At 50.6% G+C, this 20,647-nt stretch overlaps 1 protein-coding gene across 1 annotated transcript; it reads right to left on the minus strand.

Annotated features, from left to right (window-relative positions):
* Positions 1 to 17,051: 17,051 nt before the first annotated feature.
* On the minus strand, positions 17,052 to 18,545 carry LOC149864161 (uncharacterized). The gene is made up of 3 exons (XM_090047297.1): positions 18,477 to 18,545; positions 17,628 to 17,913; positions 17,052 to 17,370 (listed from the first exon to the last, which is right to left on the minus strand). Exons 2-3 carry the CDS (start codon positions 17,854 to 17,856, stop codon positions 17,156 to 17,158), a joined length of 444 nt encoding a protein of 147 aa, XP_089903423.1. The 5' UTR covers positions 17,857 to 17,913; positions 18,477 to 18,545; the 3' UTR covers positions 17,052 to 17,155.
* Between the last annotated feature and the right edge of the window lie 2,102 nt (positions 18,546 to 20,647).

The raw sequence follows: 20,647 nt of genomic DNA on the forward strand, positions 1-20,647 counted from the left end.
GCTCGCAGGTCTTGGACCAGTCTGTATGAGACCCCATCTGCCTTCGGCACTCCAAGAATGGGGGTATTATATGGTGAGGACCCTTCCACTAGCCATCCGTACTTCTTGTACTTCTCTATTAATGGCTTGAGTCCAACCCTGGCCGCTCGGCTGAGTGGGTACTGCTTTACCTGAATGGGCCCCTCCCCATCCTTAAGTATGATCCTTACCGGGGAGACCGACTTAGCTCGTGCAGGGGTTCCATCAGCCCATACCGAAGGGTCTACTCCAGTCATGTAATCTTCAGAACTTACTACAGGGTGTTGGTCCTCCAGGAGAGCCATCTGATAGTTTGAGCTCTGCTTGACAGGTAACTGGACCACCATCTGGTCATCTCTGAAAAATATCTCAGGTTGCAGTTTTGTGAGAAGGTCTTGCCCAAGTAGCGCAACCAGGCAACTTGGAGAGTATACAAAGGAGTGCTCAAGCAAATGGTCCCCCACTTTGGTGAGGAGTGGCTTACAAACAGGGAGTCGGGATTGCGTTCCCTCAATCCCTTACACAAGAACATGCTGTTCGCTAGTTCCTGCATGGGGGGGGGGGTGTTCTGGAATCATTGAAAATGTAGCCCCAGTATCAACCAAGGCTTCAAAGTCTCTGCCACCAACCCTAATAGTTACCATGGGATCTTCTCAGGCTCCAACCCGAAGGGTAGTGGTCTTAGATCCCTGTCCCCTTCATTCTGTGTCCTCACCCTTTTCCTCTGCCCGCATGAGGTAACCCCTTGGTTCACCCTCTCTCTTCTCCTTCAACTTCGGGCATTCCCTCTTCCAGTGTCCTTTCTCCCTACAGTAAGCACAAACGTCTGCTCCCACTCTTCCTCCTTTCCCTTTCTGTATCCCAGTTTTTCCAGGGTTACCTCCAGTTATAGCAGCCGCCAGCGCTGCCATCTGTCGCTGAGCCTTTTTATCCTCCTTGTGCTCCTGCGCTTGCTCATGATTCCCATATACCTTATATGCGATTTCCACCAGCTCTGAAATCGGTTTGCCGGGACCTCCCTCAGTTTTTTGTAGCTTCCTACGAATATCAGCAGTGGATTGACCAATAAACATAAGATTTACCATGCGTTGATTATCTGGGGCTTCTGGATCTAGGTCCAAAAACTTGTGGAACGCCTCGTACAGCCTCCCGAGGAAGGCTTTTCTTTTCCCTGTCTCACTTCATACAATTTAGACAGATTAGTAACCCGGGGCACTACCTTCCCCATTGCTTCCACTATAATCCACAGATACTGTGCACTCAGCTCTCTTCCTGCTGTGGTATGATTATCCCATCCCGGTTCCTCAACAGGGCAGGTATCACACAAGGTACGACCAGCGGTTCCCTCCGCTTCTACCCTGGCTGCTGCAATGCGCTCTGCCATCCCCAGTACTAATCTCCTCTCCTCAGGTGTCAGGAGGGTTTGGAGCATCATCTGGACATCAGCCCAAGTGGGTCGATGGGTTTGCCCAATGGATTGAAACAAGTCCCTCATCTTTTCAGGGTCTTCACGAAAAGAGGGGCTCTGATTCTTCCAATTGAATAGATCTGAAGTACTAAATGGGGTGTAGACAAAAGTTGCATTGCCCCCCTCTCCAATAACCTCTCGCATCAGGCAGTTCAGTACCGGCCGTGATTTTACAATATTGCGCAAATTATAGCTTTTATTCCCCGATTCAGATGGGGCACTTGGCTGAGGCACTCGCTCTGAATCATTAGCTATATTTTGATACGTCAGTGGTGGGTTTCCCTGAGGGAGGAAGCGGTGGTGCAGAAGGACTGGGTCCTGGGGAGGTGTCTGATTCATCCTCGCTACCTGTCAGGGTGACTGGAGAACGAGCCCGATACTCGGCTAATTCAGGATCCCGCCCCCACCTCATTAGACTCGGGGAGTACAGGCAGTCCTCCTTGGGTCTTTCGTTTAACAACCATCACGTGAGATTTTACTAAGCCTTTCTTAATCCAGGGTGGCTGATCTTGGACCACTTCTAACCAACAGTCTATGTAAGGGAACTAATCTCAGTGTCCATCCCGCATAATTACCCCATAGACGGCCGTCACTTCTTTTACTACAAAGGATCCTTTTGGGGTCCAGTGGACCCCGAATGTTGGCCACTCGAGTTGACAAAACTTAATTAAATCATCTTTTTTCATCTTTATCCCATAATCTGCCTGCTTTGTAAATTTGCTAAAGTTCCATAAAACACAACCCAGAGGAGTACTTGAGTTTTCTACACGGGAGCTACCCGCACCCATTTTAATGCCCACAAGAGTGCGTCCAACGCACACCAAATACCAGAAAGCATGCACCAAAAGATCCGAGCCAAAGACTGTCCGCAAAAGTGCATCCAACGCACACCAAACTCCGGGCCAAAAGAATCCCCAGAACAAAACCAAATCGAACAAGTCTCTTTGTCCCCAGATCCAAAAACCAAATTGGGCAAGGGGATTCATATACTCACTCAGGTATCCTAGATATCTCAATCGGAATGCCGGAATGTGTGTCTGGCATCTTCAGAAACCAAGAATTTTACACAGGTAGCCTTTAACCTCCCGGGTACCCTGACTCACGTCTCAAACCCCCTGGGCGAGCCCAAAAAGGCGGCTCGGTGTGCACTCCCCATGGCAGCAGGGACAATCTTGTCACTGGGTCCTGGGGTGGTCCAGGAGGCTCCTGCCTGGCTCGCTAAATTGTTGCACAAACAGCGGTTTGTTCCCTGGAGACGCGCGAGATCACAGACACACAGACATCAGTCAGCACTTAAGGGTCTATTTGCTTGCAAGCAAAGGTCAGAGCAGAGCTGGATGCTCAACTTAACTCTGAGCCCTGATTGTGTTTGCAAACGGCATTTATAGTCTCAAATCTCCTGGGCGCGTGTGCAGACACAGAAGTTCTTGCAGCTTACTTCCATTTCATACAAACATACATGTAAATACATCATCACATACATCGCATGTATAGTATAATTAGTCATTTGAGTAGGGAGGGCGGAGAGGTAAATATGCAACAGCTAATTAAGCATGCTCAATGCCACAAGGGTTCATCAACAGTTCGTTCCCCAAGGCTATGCAGTTAAATTCCAGTTTCTGTAATCAGCATGAGAAAGACTAGGGAGGGAGAGGGAGAAACCTTGGGCAGCATTCTTTTCTTATCAAGAGCAAGATGCAAGCTGTGCAATCCTAACAATATAGTAAAAGAAAGAATATCGTCTTGTTTACGGATTCAGCCCATTAAACCTGCCAAAAATTATGAAAAATGGGGCAAAGGGGTGGAAGGAAGAGGGTGGAGGGAAACATGAACAGGTCATATATGTAGAAAATTGGAGTTGCTGTCAAAGTTCACAGCAAATTCTTCCAGCCTCCCACAAGCATCCTGATATATGAAATTCCTGTTAAAAATACTTTCCCCACCAGATTTCATTATTTTTTGCTTATATCATAAGCCCATCTTTTTCTCTCATATTACTTGTTAATTATTTATGATTAAATATATTTAGTGAAATAGAAAATTGAATTATGAGAGCATTGGTTGGGACTGTGGTTATTGTTAGGTTTACATTATATGCATCACTTCCAACTTTACCTTTTTAATGACATAGCATAGGATATTTTTGTGATACAGTACAAGGATGTGGGCTTTTGTGGGATGAATAAGAGTTAGGACAGAGGAATAATTTCTGCTTTTGAGAAAAAATACTTTTGAGTTATAAGAATTTTAAAAAACAGCCCTTCAGTCCCCTCTATTTTTTTCTTTAAGGAGCTACCCTATCTTAAATTTGGCATATGTACATATGTGTGCATGCTATAGCACAGATAAAAAGTCAACTTAAATAGAAAGTAAAGTGTTACTAACATTTTTGTTACTATTGACTGAATGTTTGTGACTGATGATCACGTGTCAAGTTTTACATTGTAGACATCAGGAAATGGAAGCCATTTGGCTACTGCAGAGCTTAACAGGATCTTCTTATTATGATGAATGGTTTAGTAGTTTTATAGTGCAATAGAATATAAGGTACAATGCCAAGACTATTTAACATATTCACATTTTATTCAGTATAGACCAAGGCAGTAAAACTGACCAGATTATGATGCTTCTTTTTTCAATATTATTAAAGGCTGTCGTTCCTGTCAACCTTTTGTTGACAATGGGTTAAAGCATTTTTAAGCCCAGCATACACTGTTTTAATTTGGTGATGTCCAATGTAATAAATGCTACAGAAAGATATTTTAAAATCAGAAAGATATTTTAAAAACTTCAGTTACTATATATTCAATGAAGATGATATATAATATTTCCAAAGGCTCTTAGAAATCATAGAATCAATGAGTCGGAAGGGACCTAGATGGGTCATCGAGTCCGACCCCCTGCCATGGGCAGGAATGACACTGGGGGTGGCAGGGGTCTTAAGACCCCAGCCAGGTGCCTATCCAGTCTCCTCTTGAAGATTTCCAGGGAAGGTTAGAGCACCACCTCTCTGGGAAGCCCATTCCAGGCTCTAGCCACCCTTACAATGAAGTAGTTCTTCCTAATATCTAACCTAAACCTATCCTCCCTCAGCTTGTGGCCATTGTTCCTGGTGACTCCGGGGGGGCCCTGGTGAACAGACTTTCCCCAAGTTCCTGTTGGTGGCCCCTGATAAGGTTGTAGGCAGCCACAAGATCCCCCCTCAGTCTCCTCTTGTGGAGACTGAAGAGATTCAGGTCCCTCAGCCTCTTCTCATACGGCTGGCCATGGAGGCCCCCAGCCATCTGAGTGGCCCTCCTCTGGACCCTCTCCAGGTTCTCCACGTCCCTCTTGAAGTGTAGCGCCCAGAACTGGACACAGTACACCAGCTGCAGCCTGACCAGCACCACACAGAGGGGGAGCAAGACTTCTCTGGACCTGTTAGTGATGCCCCTGTTGATGCAGGGCAGGGTGCGGTTGGCTCTGCCTATTGCTTCATCGCATTGGCAACACTTATTCATCCTGGAGTCAATCCTGACTCCAAGATTCCTCTCTGCCTCTGTGCTTCCAAGAGGGTCAGCCCCTAACCTATAACCATAATGCTGGTTCCCTCTCCCCAGGTGCAGCACTCTGCACTTGTCCTTGTTGAACCATATCCTGTTCAGATCCACCCACTTCTCTAACCTATCCAGGTCTGCCTGGATGCAGTCCCTGCCTGCCAGTGTATTCACTTTACCCCACAGCTTGGTGTCATCAGTGAACTTGAACAGGCTCTTCCTTCCTCCCCTTCTTGAAAATAGCAACCACATTCACCTTTTTCCAGTCCTCAGAGACTTGGCCTGAGCACCAGGAGTCCTAAAAAAAAAAAAAAAAAAAAAAAAAAAAAAAAAAGGTGCCAATGGCTCTGCAATGACACCAGCCAATTCCCTCAGCACCCATGGATGAAGGTCATGCAGGCCTGCCAACTTGGATACAGCTTAGCCCTACAGGTAATCCTCAACTAGGTATGAACTAACAGTCGGGGGACTTGCATCCTTCCTGGGCCTCTCTACGCTACCACCCGAGAGCATCCCATTGTCAGCAGACAGGAACATGGAGGCAAGGAACTTGTTGAAGAGTTCTGCCTTCTCTCACGCATCCGTCACCAACTGCCCTGCCCTGCCTCATAAGGGTCCAATGTTTCCCTGAGACTTCTTCTTGCTACCTATATACTTAAAGAAGGACTTTTTATTATCATTAATCCCAGAAGCTAATCTTAGCTTTATTGCTACTTTAGCCTTCCTTACCAAATCCCTACAAGCTCAGGTCAGGCAGGTGTACTCCTCCTTGGTCCCTGCCCCCTGCTTCCACCATCAGTACGCTGTTTTCTTTGCCCTCAGGCCAGCCTGGATATCCACGCTCAGCCATGAAGGTTTCTTGGACCCTTTTCCCGCCTTCCTGCGCAGAGGAATTGCATCCTGCTGCACCCCAAGGATACCCTCCTTGAGGAAGGACTACCTTTCTTGGACCCCCATACTAGCTACACCCTGGGCTCTGAGTGCCTCCCTGACTACTGCCTTGAGCACATCGAAGTTGGCTTTCCTGAAGTCAAGCATTTGTGCTGTGCTAGTTACCCTCCCCACCCTTCTCTGAATAGCAAACTGGATCATTTCATGATCACTGTCCCCTAGCCTCCCTTGTACTAGCACATCCCCCACCAGGTCATCCCCAGAGGCTAACACCAGATCCAGTATGATGTTTTCCCTAGTGGGGATGAGTACCTCCTGCACGAGGTGTAGGTCCTGCATGCATGTCAGGAACCTTCATGAGTGGCTAGACCTGGCCAACTGCTCCTCCCAGTTGAGGTCAGGGTAATTCATATCACCCATGACCCATGCACATCCTTTGCATGCATTGCCTCCCCAAGCTGCCTGGAAAATTTCAGATCCAGCTCTTCCTCGTGATGCATTGGCCTCTGGTAAATCTCTACCACCAGATCCCTCTCCCCCCGCCCTCCTTGATGTTTGACCCACAGGGTCTCACTTAAGCCTTTTTCTGGTCCCATTTGGAAGGTAAAACTGTTATACTGTTCCCTAACATAGAGCACAACCCCCCCACACACACCTTTTTTCCCCTTCCTATCTCTTCTAAACAACCTATAGCCCTATATGTCTAATGCCCAGTCAAATGTTTCATCCCACCATGTCTCCACTAGGCCAACCAGGTCGATTTTTACTACTTGCAAGCAGGAGAGCAAGCTCCTCCTGCTTGTTCCCCATGCTTTTTGCATTAGTGAAGAGACACCTTAATCCCCCCATGGGAGCCCTGGGCACCCCCCTACCTGAGAGACAACTGGTCCTTTGGTATTTACCTGAGCTCTTACCTGGGCAGGTCTTACACCTGGTTGAGTTTTTTCCCCCTCTCCTGTAGATCCCCATCCCCCAATGAACTTAGTTTAAAGCTCGCTGGAGAAGGTCAACTAGCCTGTAAGAAAACAAACTCTTACCTTTCCGGGAGAGATGGAGACCATCATGCTCTAGGACACCCTCTGATCTGAAGTGTGGGTCATGGTCCAGGAAACGATATCTGGCATGACAACACCAACTCTGGAGGTGCCAGTTCACCTCACAGATGCAGGCACTCTGCCACTGATGGCCTCCACTAACGGGGAGGAGGGATGAAAAGACCACCTAGGCCCCCAACTCTCTAAGGTTGGCCCCCAGAGCCCTGTAGTCATCCATGATCCAGTCCAGACTACTCTGGGCCATATCATTGGTTCCCACATGGATGAGGACCATAGGGTAGCAGTCAGAAATCTGGATGAGGTCAGTGATCTTCCCTGTGATGTCCTCCGAGGAGGGAGTCCCCTACAACGATGACCTGACGTCTCTTCCTCTGGGTCACTGGATGATGCTCAGTTCGTATGGATGATGGCTTGCTGGATGTGGACGTGGCTTCCTCCCTTCCTTCTTCCTCATGCCCAGTCTCCTCCAGCGCTTCCAGGGCTGCATACCTGTTCTCCAGTTGTACTGGGGTGACAGTTGACGCAGCTACGTGCCACCTGTGATGCCACCTGGCCCTGGAGGTGACCATCCTCCATTCGCCTCCTGCAGACTCCTGCGTGGTGACAGCCCAAGGGGACGGTCCCTGCAGAGAGAGGAAGTACCCATCAATCTCATCCTCCATGGCCCTGATTCCCCGCAGCCTGCTCACCTCCGCCGGGAGCTCTCTCACCTGCCCCTCCAGCACTGCAATACTGGCACAGGTGGGACAGGTGAGAGAAGCCCCCACCTCCATGTCCCCCCCGGCCCCAGGGACCAAGCCAGGCAGCCCCCACAGGCAGGTGGCCACACCTACATGGAAGCCCCACTGATCCCCGGACCAGGAGGCAGGAGCCCTGACTGCACTCCGTGTGACAACTCCCATGCTGTCACCCCCACTCACTTAACTGGAGACGACTACTACTGCTGCTGCTGCTGCCGCCATTGGCTCTTCCATTGCCTGTGGCCTCTCTTGTGTGCCTCCCTGCCCCTAAAAAGAGCACCTGTTTGTTCTTCCTGTTCACGCGGTTCCCTCCCAGTGCGGCTAAATAGGGTCAGTTGGGGAAAGAGTTCCCTGCCCGATTGCTAGCACCTAGCCCCGCTCACTCCCTTCCCCCAGCTTACCTTCTCCTTGCTGAAGCTGTCCCTTAGCTGCCAATTGCTGCTGCTGCCTCAAGGGTCGAGGGATACCGAGGACACCGGGTACTCCCTCTGGTGTCCTCAGCTAATTCCTTCTTTCTATAAAAGGTATTGCAAATACTGAACAGTAATATCCTATTGCTTATTAGAAAAATTTCAATTTCAATTGTACTTCCTGAATTTTTTTAAAGGCCCAAAGTAAAGTTCTCTTCTACAATACTGCCTCTTTAGTCTGCTCCACTCATGTAAAGAGTTCTAGAACTGTTGTATGTAGCAGTAGCAATTGCATGATTGCATGATCAGAGGATCCACTGAAGAGGCTACCAACACCAGTATTTCTTGCACTGGATCCTGAAAATACTGTACTTTGCTTTATACATTTTGAGACTGTATGGGAGCTGACAGATGTGAAAAAAACAACAAAACAGCACTTTACTGGAAGAGGATGTGCACTAGTTTCACTGGACTGCCCAGAGTCTATATAGATCAGGCACTTCAGCAGGGATTTTTGGCACTTCTATCTAATAGCTGATTCAATGAGGTATTAGATAAATGCATGAAAAAGGCCCTCTGAAGTGCATGATCTATAAAGACATTGGGCAAGCAACTAACAAGATGACCTTCTGGACACACACTGCATTTGGCATGGGAGCTGAAAGTAAAGCACTGTGTGTAAAACACTGAAAGTAAAGCACTGGGGGGTGGGGCAGGGGACGGTTCCACATCTGTAATCAGCCTATTTGCTTTTCTCAGTTGGCTCACACTGGTGGCAAATATTGTCTTCTCAGTTGTGAACTTCCAGGGTGTGGAAGAAGTTTGTCTTACTAGTCCCTATTATCTCATCTTTCATGTTGTATTAGAATCATAGAAAATTAGAGTTAGATGGGACCTCAGGAAGTCAATGTAGTCCAACTCCTTGCTTAAAGCAGGACCATGCCCAACTAGATCATACCAGCCAGGACTTTATCAAGCCAGGCTTTAAAAACCTAAAAGGGTGGAGATTCCACCCTCTCTCCAAGTAACCCATTCCAATGCTTCACCACTATCCTAGTGAGAGAGATCTTCCTAATATCCAACCTAAACCTCCCTTGCTTCAGCTTGGGACCATTTCTCTTTCTGTCATCTGCCGCCACTGTGAACAGTCTAGCTCCATCCTCTTTGGAACCACTCTTCAGGTAGTTGAAGGCTGCCAACAAATCCCCCTTCAGTTTTCTCTTCTCCACACTAAATAAGCTCAGTAACCTCAGCTTCTCCTCATGAATCGTGGGCCCCAGCCCTGAAACCATTTTCATTGCCTTCTGCTGGACTCTCTCCAGCTTGTTCACATCCTTTCTGTAGTGGGAGATCCAAAACTGGGCACAGTACTTCAGGTGTGGCCTCACCAGTGCAAAATAGAGCGGAATAATTACTCAATTTGCTGGCAGTGTTCCTACTAATGCAGCTCAGTATGTTGTTAGCCTGCTTGGCAGCAGGGGCACACTGCTGACCCACATTCATATTATTGTCCACTGTAACCCTGCAGAGCTGCCACTTAGCCAGTTGGACCCAAGCTTGTAGCAGTACATGGGTTTGTTCCATCCTAAGTGCAGGACTTTGCACTTGTCCTTGTTGAACCTCATTAGATTTCCTTTGGCCCAATCCTCAAATTTGTCTAGGTCACTCTGAATCCTAGCCTGATCCTCCAGCCTATCTACTAACCTCCCCTCCCCCTCGCTTGGTGTTGTTTGCAGACTTGCTGAGGGTGCACCCCATCCCATCTTCCAGATTGTTAATGAAGATATTGAATAAAACTGATCCCAGGACTGACCCCTGAGGCACTCCACTTGATACTGGCTACCAACTAGAACAGATCACTACCTGTTGAGCCTGATGACCCAACCAGCTTTCTATCCACCTTGAAGTCCATTCCTCCAACCCATACTTCCTTGGATTCCTTGAGGATCTGCTCCATGATTTTTCAGGGACCGAGATGAAGCTGACACATATGTAGTTTCCTGGATCCTCCTTCTTCCCTTTTTTCAAGATGGGCACTTTGCTCTTTTCCATTTGTTTGGAACTTCCCCTGATCACCATGAGTTTTCAAAGATAATAGCCAGTGGCTCTGCAAACACATCAAACAACTCCCTCAGCATTCTCAGATGCAATGCATCTATCCTCATAGGCTTGTACACATCCAGATTTTCTAAAAAGATCCTAACCTGTTCTTTCAGCACTGAGGGCTGCTCACCTTTTTCCCAAGTGGTGCTGCCCCATGCAGTAGTCTGGCAGCTTGTAACAGGGGGCTCTCTCAGGGCCAGTCTACCATTGGTCCAACCACCTGTTTCTGGGCCAACCACCTTCCTCCTTCCCTGCCACACCTTGATGATACATAATTATAGTGTTAATTAGGCAGGAGGCTGCCCATTCTTGCCCCGATGCCAGGAGGCACTACCTGTGGCTCGGTTCCTCCCCTACACCACAGCCCAAGCCTTGCAGATGCCATCCACAGTTCTTAATGTCACGGGCCCCACACTGGGCTCCAGAATCCTCCAGTCCAGACCCCAAACAGATCCATCCAATCAGGCAGCCTACTCAGCCATCATTCTGGGCTCCTTAGCTCCCTAAACCTCTCCCCTTTTCAGGCATCACCTTTCCCCCCGCAGGACCTTTGGCCACACAGGCCCTGGCCTTCATAGTTTCATAGTTTCTAGGGTCGGAAGGGACCTGAGCAGATCATCTAGTCCGACCCCCTGCCATGGCAGGAAAGAATACTGGGGCCAAACGACCCCTGCAAGATGTTCATCCAACCTCCTCTTAAAGACCCCCAGGGTAGGAGCCAGCACCACTTCTCTTGGAAGTTGGTTCCAGATCCTAGCCACCCTGACCGTGAAGTAGCGCCTCCTGATATCTAGCCTAAACCTACCCTCTGCAAGCTTGTGACCGTTATTCCTGGTCACTCCCGGCAGTGCACGGGGGATAGTGACTCTCCCAATGCCTGCTGATCCCCGCTGACTAGTTTATAGCAGGCCACCAGATCCCCCCTCAGCCTTCTCTTTTGGAGGCTGAACAGGTTTAGGTCCCGTAGCCACTCCTCATAGGGCCTGCCCTGCTGCCATGCGAGTGGCCCTCCTCTAGACCCTCTCCATGCTGTCCACATCCCTCTTGAAGTGTGGTGCCCAGAACTGGATGCAGTACTCCAACTGTTGCCTGACCAGTGCTGCATAGAGGGGGAGGATCACCTCTTTGGACCTGCTTGAGATGCATCTGTTGGCCTTCCTGACAGCCTCCCCACACTGCCGGCCCATGTTCATCTTGGAGTCAATTATGACTCCAAGAACCTTTTCCGCCTCTGTGCTGACAAGAGGGGAATTCCCCAACCTGTAGGTATGGTGCCGGTTGTTCCTCCCCAGGTGCATCACCTTGCACTTGGGTGTGTTGAATCCCATCCTATTCACATCTGCCCACCCTTGTAACCTGTCTAGGTCTGATTGTAGCCTGATGTTTCCTTCTAGTGTGCCCACATCCCCCGACATCTTAGTGTTATCAGCAAATTTGAACAGGGTCCTTTTTACCCCCTCGTCCAAATCGCTGATGAAGATGTTGAACAGTGCGGGCCCAAGGATGGAGCCCTGTGGAGGCCCACTGCCCACGTACTTCCAGGTTGAGAAGGACCCATCCACTACCACCCTCTGGGTGCTGCCTCCAGCCAGTTGGCAACGCAAATGACTGTGTAGGCGTCGACACCACAGTCCCCCAGTTTCTTAATGAGAATGGGGTAAGAGACAGTGTCAAAAGCCTTCCGGAAGTCCAGGAAGACTATGTCCACTGCTACCCCTGCATCCAATAATCTGGTAATCTGATCATAGAAGGCCACCAGCTTGATCTGACAGGACCTGCCACTGATGAACCAGTGTTGGTTGCCCCTAAGCATGCAGTCCCCTGCTGGCCCCTCCTGGATGTGTGCCAGCATAATTTTCTCGAACAGCTTGCCTAGGATCGAGGTAAGACTAACCGGCCTATAGTTTCCCGGGTCCTCCTTCCTCCTTTTTTGAAGATGGGAACCACATTGGCCCTCTTCCAGTCCTCCGGAACCACACCAGAGCTCCACGAGTGCTCATAAAGCCGTGCCAGGGGTCCCGCAAGGACCTCGGCCAATTCCTTTAGAACTCTAGGATGGAGATTGTCCAGGCCAGCTGACTTGAATATGTCCAGCCCCTCCAGAAGCTCCCTAACTAGTTCCTCGCTAACCTTTGGCCCAGGTGTGCCTCCCCTGAGGCCTGCGGGGGGCCCAGCAGGGAGGTGGCTGTTCTGGTCCCTACTTAGGAAGACAGAGGCAAAGAAATCATTAAACATGTTAGCTTTTTCATCTGGTGTGATGACCAAATTTCCCAACTTATCCTGCAAGGGTCCCACGTTACCTGGGACCTTCTTGTTGCCCCCTATGTATTTAAAAAAGGACTTCTTATTGTCCTTAATCTGAGAAGCTAGTCCTAATTCCATCTCTGCCTTGGCCTTCCTAACTGCCCCCCTACATCCCCGAGTGACTGCAGAATAGTCATCCCTGGTGATGACCCCTTCTTTCCATTGGGTATACACCTCCTTTTTAGCAAGGAGACATTCCCGGATGCTTTTGGTGAGCCATGGAGGCTTGTGGGCTCTCCTGCTCCCTTTGATCCTCATTGGGATTACCTTCATAGATTCATAGATGCTAGGGTCGGAAGGGACCTCAATAGATCATCGAGTCCGACCCCCTGCATAAGCAGGAAAGAGTGCTGGGCCTACAGTACCCCAGCTAGATACACATCCAACCTTCTCTTGAATACCCCCAGGGTAGGGGAGAGCACCACCTCCCTTGGGAGCCCGTTCCAGACCTTGGCCACTCGAACTGTGAAGAAGTTCCTCCTAATATCCAATCTAAATCTGCTCTCTTCTAGCTTGTGGCCATTATTTCTTGTAACCCCCGGGGGCGCCTTGGTGAATAAATACTCACCAATTCCCTTCTGTACCCCCCTGATGAACTTATAGGCAGCCACCAGGTCGCCTCTCAACCTTCTCTTGCGGAGGCTGAAAAGGTCCAGTTTCTCTAATCTCTCCTCGTAGGGCTTGGCCTGCAGGCCCTTAACCATACGAGTGGCCCTTCTCTGGACCCTCTCCAGGTTATCCGCATCCTTCTTGAAGTGCGGCGCCCAGAATTGCACGCAGTACTCCAGCTGCAGTCTGACCAGCGCCCGATAGAGGGGAAGTATCACCTCCTTGGACCTATTTGTCATGCATCTGCTGATGCACGATAAAGTGCCATTGGCTTTTCTGATGGTTTCGTCACACTGCCGACTCATGTTCATCTTGGAGTCCACTAGGACTCCAAGATCCCTTTCCACTTCCGTGCCACCCAGCAGGTCATTTCCTAGGCTGTAGGTGTGCTGGACATTTTTCCTCCCTAGATGCAGCACTTTGCATTTCTCCTTGTTGAACTGCATTCTGTTGTTTTCTGCCCACTTGTCTAACCTGTCCAGGTCTGCTTGCAGCTGTTCCCTGCCCTCCGGCGTGTCCACTTCGCCCCATAGCTTAGTGTCATCTGCAAACTTGGACAGAGTACATTTCACCCCCTCGTCCAAGTCGCTGATGAAGACATTAAAGAGTATCGGTCCAAGGACCGAGCCCTGCGGGACCCCACTGCCCACACTCCTCCAGGTCGAAACCGACCCATCTACCACGACTCTCTGGGTGCGACCCTCCAGCCAATTCTCCACCCACCGGACTGTGCAGTCATCCAAGTCACAGCCCCTTAACTTGTTCACCAGTATGGGGTGGGATACCGTATCAAAGGCCTTCCTGAAGTCCAAGTATACGACATCCACCCCTCCTCCTGCGTCGAGGCATTTTGTGACCTGGTCATAAAAAGAGACTAGATTGGTCAGGCATGATCTACCTGCCACGAACCCGTGCTGGTTTCCCCTCAGCATAATTTGTCCTGCCGGGCTCTCACAAATGTGAGCCTTGATGATTTTCTCAAAGATTTTGCCAAGGATGGAGGTGAGACTGACTGGCCTATAGTTACCCGGGTCCTCCTTCCTCCCCTTCTTGAAAATGGGAACCACATTGGCCCTTTTCCAGTCCTCCGGGACTTGACCCATGCGCCACGAGCATTCAAATATTCCCGCCAGTGGCTCTGCAATGATGTCGGCCAGTGCCTTCAGTACCCTCGGATGGAGCTCATCCGGGCCTGCCGACTTAAAGGCATCCAGTTCTTCCAAGTGACCCTGCACCACCTCAGGGTCCATGCATGGAAGTCTGGTGCCTTGCTGCTGCCTCCCTACACTCCCAGTGAGAGACTTGTCATGCCTCTCGCTTAGGAACACTGAGGCAAAGAACTCGTTGAGTAGTTCAGCCTTGTCCCCTCTGTCCGTCACCAATTGTTTCTGCCCATTTAGCAGGGGTCCTATTCCTCCCTGGGCCTTCCTTTTACTCCCTATATATCTAAAAAACAATTTCTTATTGTCTTTTACTTGGGTTGCCATCCTGAGCTCCATGGTAGCTTTGGCCTGTCTAACTGCCTCCCTACAAGCACGAGCAGAAGAGGTATATTCCTCTTTGGTGATCTCTCCCTGTTTCCACTTTTTATGTGCTCCCCTTTTGGCCCTTAGTCTGCCCTGGATTTCTCTGGTCAGCCAGGGAAGCCTGCTGGCCCCTTTCCCTCTTTTACCTCGCACGGGGATAGTCTCGCTTTGTGTTCGAAGGATAGCTTCCTTAAGGCACAGCCACCCTTCTTGGGCTCCCATCATTTCAAAACTACTACTCTGCAGTGCGTCCTTCACTAATCGCCTGAGTTCGCTGAAATCAGCTTTCCTAAAGTCCAGCACGTTCACCCTACTGGTTACCTTACCCACTCGATGCCTTATGTTGAATTGTACTTTTAGGTGATCACTGTCCCCCAGATGGCTACCGATCTGTAGGTCCCCTACTATGTCATCCCCCGTTGCCAATACCAGATCCAGTAAGGCATTCCCCCTAGTGGGACCATGTACCTCCTGCGTCAGGTGGAGGTCCTGTACACAGGTTAGAAACCTGCGTGAGCGGTGGGACTTTGCTGTCTGTGTCTCCCAGCAGATGTCCGGGTAGTTTAGGTCCCCCATGACCACCGCCTCTTTAGCTTTTATGGTCTCCGAGAGTTGCCTCAGGAGCCCCAAATCTATTTCTTCCCCTTGATGTGGGGGTCTGTAGCAGACCCCTACCACCAAATCCTTTTCCCCTTGCCCCCCATGTAGCCTAACCCACAGTCCTTCTACTTCCTCATCCTTTGATTCTGTCTTGATGAGGGTTGATGTATATTGCTCCTTAACATAGAGCGCAACCCCTCCCCCCCTTTTCCCCACTCTGTCCTTTCTGTACAATCTATAGCCCTCAATATGTACCGCCCAGTCGTGGGATGAATCCCACCAGGTTTCCGTCAGCCCCATTAAGTCGTAGTCATTTAGTGCAACCAGGAGCGCTAGTTCATCCTGCTTGTTCCCCATGCTCCTAGCATTAGTATATAGGCACTTGAGCCCTGTGACTGGTGCTTTTGCTACCCCCTCGCTCCAAGTCCTAAAGGGCTTTTTGTCTCTAACCTTCCCGTTCCTTACCTGTGCCGTATTGCTGTCCACCCCCTGTCTTTCACGTTCCCAAAGCTCTCTTTCTTCAGGCTGGGCTGTCCTTGTGGTGCCACCTGGTTTGGTGGTCCACAGCTTCCCCCACCCTCATCTTCCCCTCCCCCCGACAAGCCTAGTTTAAAGCCCGCCGGAGGAGATCCGCCAACCTGGAAGAAAACACACGCTTACCTTTGGGGGACAGGTGAAGCCCATCCCAGCTGAGCATGTCCCTCGTTGTAATGTGTGGGTCATTGTCCAGGAAGCTGAAGCCTGCCTCGAGACACCACTGCCGAAGCCGCCAGTTGGTCTCTCGGATGCAGTTCTCATGCCGTCTTCCATGTCCGTTCACCGGTAGGATGGAAGAGAATACCACCTGTGCACCAAATTCCCTCAGCACGCCTCCCAGAGCCTGGTAGCCTGGCTCCTCAGCACGCCTCCTTTGGGCTTGGAGGATCGCCACCTTCAGAAGCGACCACTCTCCTTGGACACTTGGCTCCCCTCTCCTCCGGGACCTCAGCGCATCCCCAACTATCCTCCTTAGCTCGTTGAAGTTTGCCCTCCTGAAATCTAGGGCCGCTGCCTTACTGCATGCCTTTGCCACCTTGCGCTGGATGGTAAATTCCAGCAGGCGATGATCGCTGTCCCCCAGGTGGTCGAGCACCCGCAGCCCCCTCACCAGGTCATCACCAGCACTAGGTCCAACAAGGCGTCCCCCCTGGTGGGGCTGTGCACCTCCTGGGTTAGATGGAGGTCCTGCACTCTGTTTAAGAACCTACGTGAGCGGTCAGACCTCGCTGACTGCTCCTCCCAGCAGATGTCTGGGAAGTTCAGGTCTCCCATGCCTACCACATCTTTAGCCTTCACTACCTCTGTAAGCTGACCTAAGAATTCCTGGTCAAGCTCTTCCCCTTGGTTGGGAGGTCTGTAGTAGACCTCCACCATTAAGTCTCCCTCCCCTCCACTGCCTTGTACTCTAACCCAAAGAACCTCAGAGTGCCCCTCTTCTGACTCCTTGGTAATTGATGAGGATGTGTATTCCTCCTTGATATAGAATGCCACGCCCCCACCTCTCCTTCCTATCCTGTCCCTCCTGTACAACCTATAGCCTTTGACATTCACCGTCCAGTCATACGTAGAGTCCCACCACGTTTCCATGATCCCCACTATGCCCGGGCTGGTGTCAGCCATCAGGAGGGTGAGTTCCTCCTGCTTGTTTCCCATGCTATAAGCATTTGTGTAGAGGCATTTTAGGCCTCCTTTGGATGTGTGTACTGTCCCCCTAGTCCCAGCATTGCCCTGGCCCCCACTGCTTACCTGTTCTCTCATTTTGCTCATTGGTCTGGGCTGGGCTGTAGTTGTGGGTGTTGTTTGGTCTGGCAGTCTGAAGTTTCCTCCGCCCTCATCTTCCTCTTCCCCCGATGAGCCTATTTTAAAGCCCGCCAGAGGAGGTCCGCCAACCTAGAAGAGAACACACGCTTACCTTTAGGGGAAAGGTGGACCGCATCCCACCCAAGCATGTCTCTTGTCGTGATGTGCCAGTCGTGGCTGAGGAAGCCAAAGCCCGCCTCGAAGCACCATTCCTGTAGCCGCCAGTTGGTCTCCGCGATGCATGTTTCATGCCGTCTGCCTCGTCCACTCACTGGCAGGATAGAAGAGAAAACCACCTGTGTGCCCATCTCCGTCAGGATGCGCCCCAGAGCATGGTAGTCCTCCATCAGGTGATCGGGGTGCTCCTGGCTGCATCATTAGTACCCACATGGATTAGGACCATGGGGTAATAATCAGTGGGCTGGATTATGGTTTGGAGCATCCCCTTCATGTCCTGAATCCTCGCTCCAGGTAGGCAGTAGACCTCGCGTGCCGAGAGGTCCCGGTGACAGATGGGGCCCTCCATACCTCTCAGGATGGAGTCGCCAATGACGATCACGTGACGCTTCCTCCTCCGGGGCTGCTCGTCTCCTTCAGCTTGCACAGGACATGGTGAACGTGGAGTTGCCTCCTCCCCAGTTTCATCTTCTCCTTCCTCCTCCTCCAGGGCTGCCAGGGCCTCGTACCTGTTCTCCAGCCGGACTGGAGGAACTGGTGCTGCCATGTTACGAGCAGCCCTGGCACGGGAGGTGACCATCTGCCACTTAGCAGTGGAGGGCACTTCTTGAGGTGCATCCTCCTTGGTCGTACAACCCTGTAGGGAAAGAAAATACCTGTCAATTTCCTCCTCTGCCTCTCGGATTCCCCTCAGCCTACTAACCTCCTCCTGAAGCTCCCTCACCTGTGCCTCCAGGGCCCCAAGGCTGGCGCCTGCAGGACAGGTGTGGGGGTCCCCAGTCCCTTCCCCCGCAGGCCTTGCTGGGCAGCTCCCGCAGGCCAGGTGGTTGGGGGACGCCAGCCCCCCCGTGGGCTCTGTCTGGGTGGGGATCTCAGACAAGCCCCGGGAAGGCTGCACCCCCTGGGCAGGGGCCCTGGTAGCACTCCGTGTCGAGACCATCATAGGAGTTGCTGCCTGTTTCTAGCTGGATGCGGTGCCTCTGCCCTGCGTTTGCAGGAGTCAGTCTCCAGGCCCTTCCTGCTCGCCCTCCGGCATGAACGCCGATGCAAGTGCTGGCGCGCACTTACAGAACGCACCTGTTTGCGTGCTATGTTTGCGCGGCTTGGGAGCACGGCTCCCTACCAGCTCAGCTAAGAGGGATCCGGGCGGCTTCCCCTCCGGATCCGGCTCAGCTGCGTCAGTTCCTCCACCCCCCTTACCTTAGGGGCATCAGCTGCTGCTGCCCCCGCTGCTGCTCCGTTCGCCTCTGCTGCTGCTCTCGCCTCTGCTCTGGGTCTGGTAAGGAGGCACACGTGTGTAAGACACACATGTGCCTGTGTCCTTCCTCTCCCTGCTGCTCCTGGCTCCCAAGTGCCGGGAGCTACATCAAACCGCAGCTTTTAAAGGCCACGGTTTGAATTTCCCGCCGCTGCTCTACCCACCAATCAGGTGCTCCAGTTTCACCCTCCAAGGTCAGTCAGAACCCCAGGCCCTCAGCTCTGGGCATTTCTCACAGTGGGCCCCTGACCCTTTTGACCCTTCTGGTCCTGGCCCCAGCATTGACCACTCAAGGGTGTTTCAAGTCAGGCTTCTGAGCCTCTAGCCCACTCTCCAACATGGGTCTGCTGTCTTGGCCCTACTATGGGGTTACCCACCTGGTTGTAGGAGCTGGGGTTACTAAGGCACCCCAAACTGCCTTTCACCAGGGTGGTAACTGGCCTAGTATTTTCTGGGGATTCCCACACTACTGGGAGCCCCATCAGGCCACCCACTCCAGGCAGGGTGCAGTTTTGGGTCACATCCATGACCAGGAGCCTCTAAACCATCCCCTTAAGCTCTTTCCCTTACTTCCAAGGATGTAGCATTCAGCCTGCAGCCAGGCAATGTTTCTGCCTGGCCTGCCAGCAGTGAACTGCTCTGTTTATATAGGTGGACAGGGTCCTAAAATGGCCACCATACTCAAGCACCTGCTGGCTGGTTGGCTCAGCCCTTAAAGTGGCAGGCACCAACAGTGCCCTGCCACAGAGCTGAATTTGCCTGTGAAGACTGAGGTGAAAAGGGCACTGAGCACTTCAGTCTTTTCCTCATCATCTATCACAAGGTTGCCTCCCCCATTCATTAAGGGACTCACACTTTCTCTGACCTTCCTTTTATTGCTAGTATACTTGCCGAAACCCTTTTTGTTACCCCTCACATCCCTTGCTAGGAACAACAGCAATTGCAGTTTACCTTTTCTGATTTCATCCCTGCACGCCCAAACAATATCTTATACTCCTCCTAGTCATCTGTCCAAGCTTCCACTTCTTGTAAGCTTCCTTTTTGTGCTTCATCTCACTGAAGAGTTCTTTGCTTTGCCAAGCTGGCTTCCTGCCATATTTACTATTCTTCCTGCATATTAGGATTTTTTTTCCTACATCCTTGTTAAGATTTCTTTAAAATACAACCAGCCTGGACTCCTTTGCCCCTCAGACTAACCTTGCAGGGGATTCCTGCCCATGAGTTCCTGCCAAGTCCTGAGAGAGTCAAAGTCTGCTTTTCTGAAATCCAGGATCCATACTCCATTGCTCTCCTTTCTTCCTTTTGTCAGGATTCTTAACTTGATCATCTCATGGCCACTGCTGCCCAAACTGCTATCCATTTCTATATCACCCACTAATTCTTCCCTGTTTGCAAGCAGCAGGTCAAGAAGAGTATGGCCCCTAGTTGGTTTCTCCAACATTTTCACCAGGAAGTTGTTTCCAGTACTCTGCAAAACCATCCTAGATTGCCTGTGCACTGGTGTATTGCCCTCCCAGCAGATGTCAGGGTGATTGATGTCCCTTAGAGCCAGGCCCTGTGATCTGGAAACTTCCGCTAGTTGTCTGAAGAAAGCTTCATCTATCTCATCCTCCTGGTCTGGTGGTCTATAACAGAAACCCATCACTACATCACCCTTGTTGCTCTCCCCTCTAACCTTAAGCCAGAGACCTAGCTCCAACTTAAGTGTTATTGAATTCCATTCATTTTCTATTACTCGAGTCCTCACAATCCTCCCATTTTTTCTGAATGATAACCTGATTGTCATTTCAATGGATAGCAGTGCTATCCACTTTCTGTCATCTGTAAATGTCACTTTATCAGCTGTTAGGGGCTCCTGACAAATGGTTTAATTTAGATCAGCCCATAGGCTGTTCTAATTTGCAACTAGCAATAGATTAGGCAAAAGCAATCAAGGGATTAATGTTACTCCTTGCCTTCTTCCTTCCTCAATTCCAATATGTATTGCTTTTCAAGACCCAAGGATTAATGTCACTGTTCTGACTTGTTATATGCAAAGTGGAATTTAATGATGATAAATGAAGGATAATTAATTCTTAAAAAAAATAATAAAAGGAATAAGTTCTACAGTGCA

This window comes from Crocodylus siamensis, chromosome 5 (genome assembly GCF_052110815.1).
Source record: "Crocodylus siamensis isolate JL-2025a chromosome 5, ASM5211081v1, whole genome shotgun sequence".
Taxonomy (NCBI): Eukaryota; Metazoa; Chordata; order Crocodylia; family Crocodylidae; genus Crocodylus; species Crocodylus siamensis.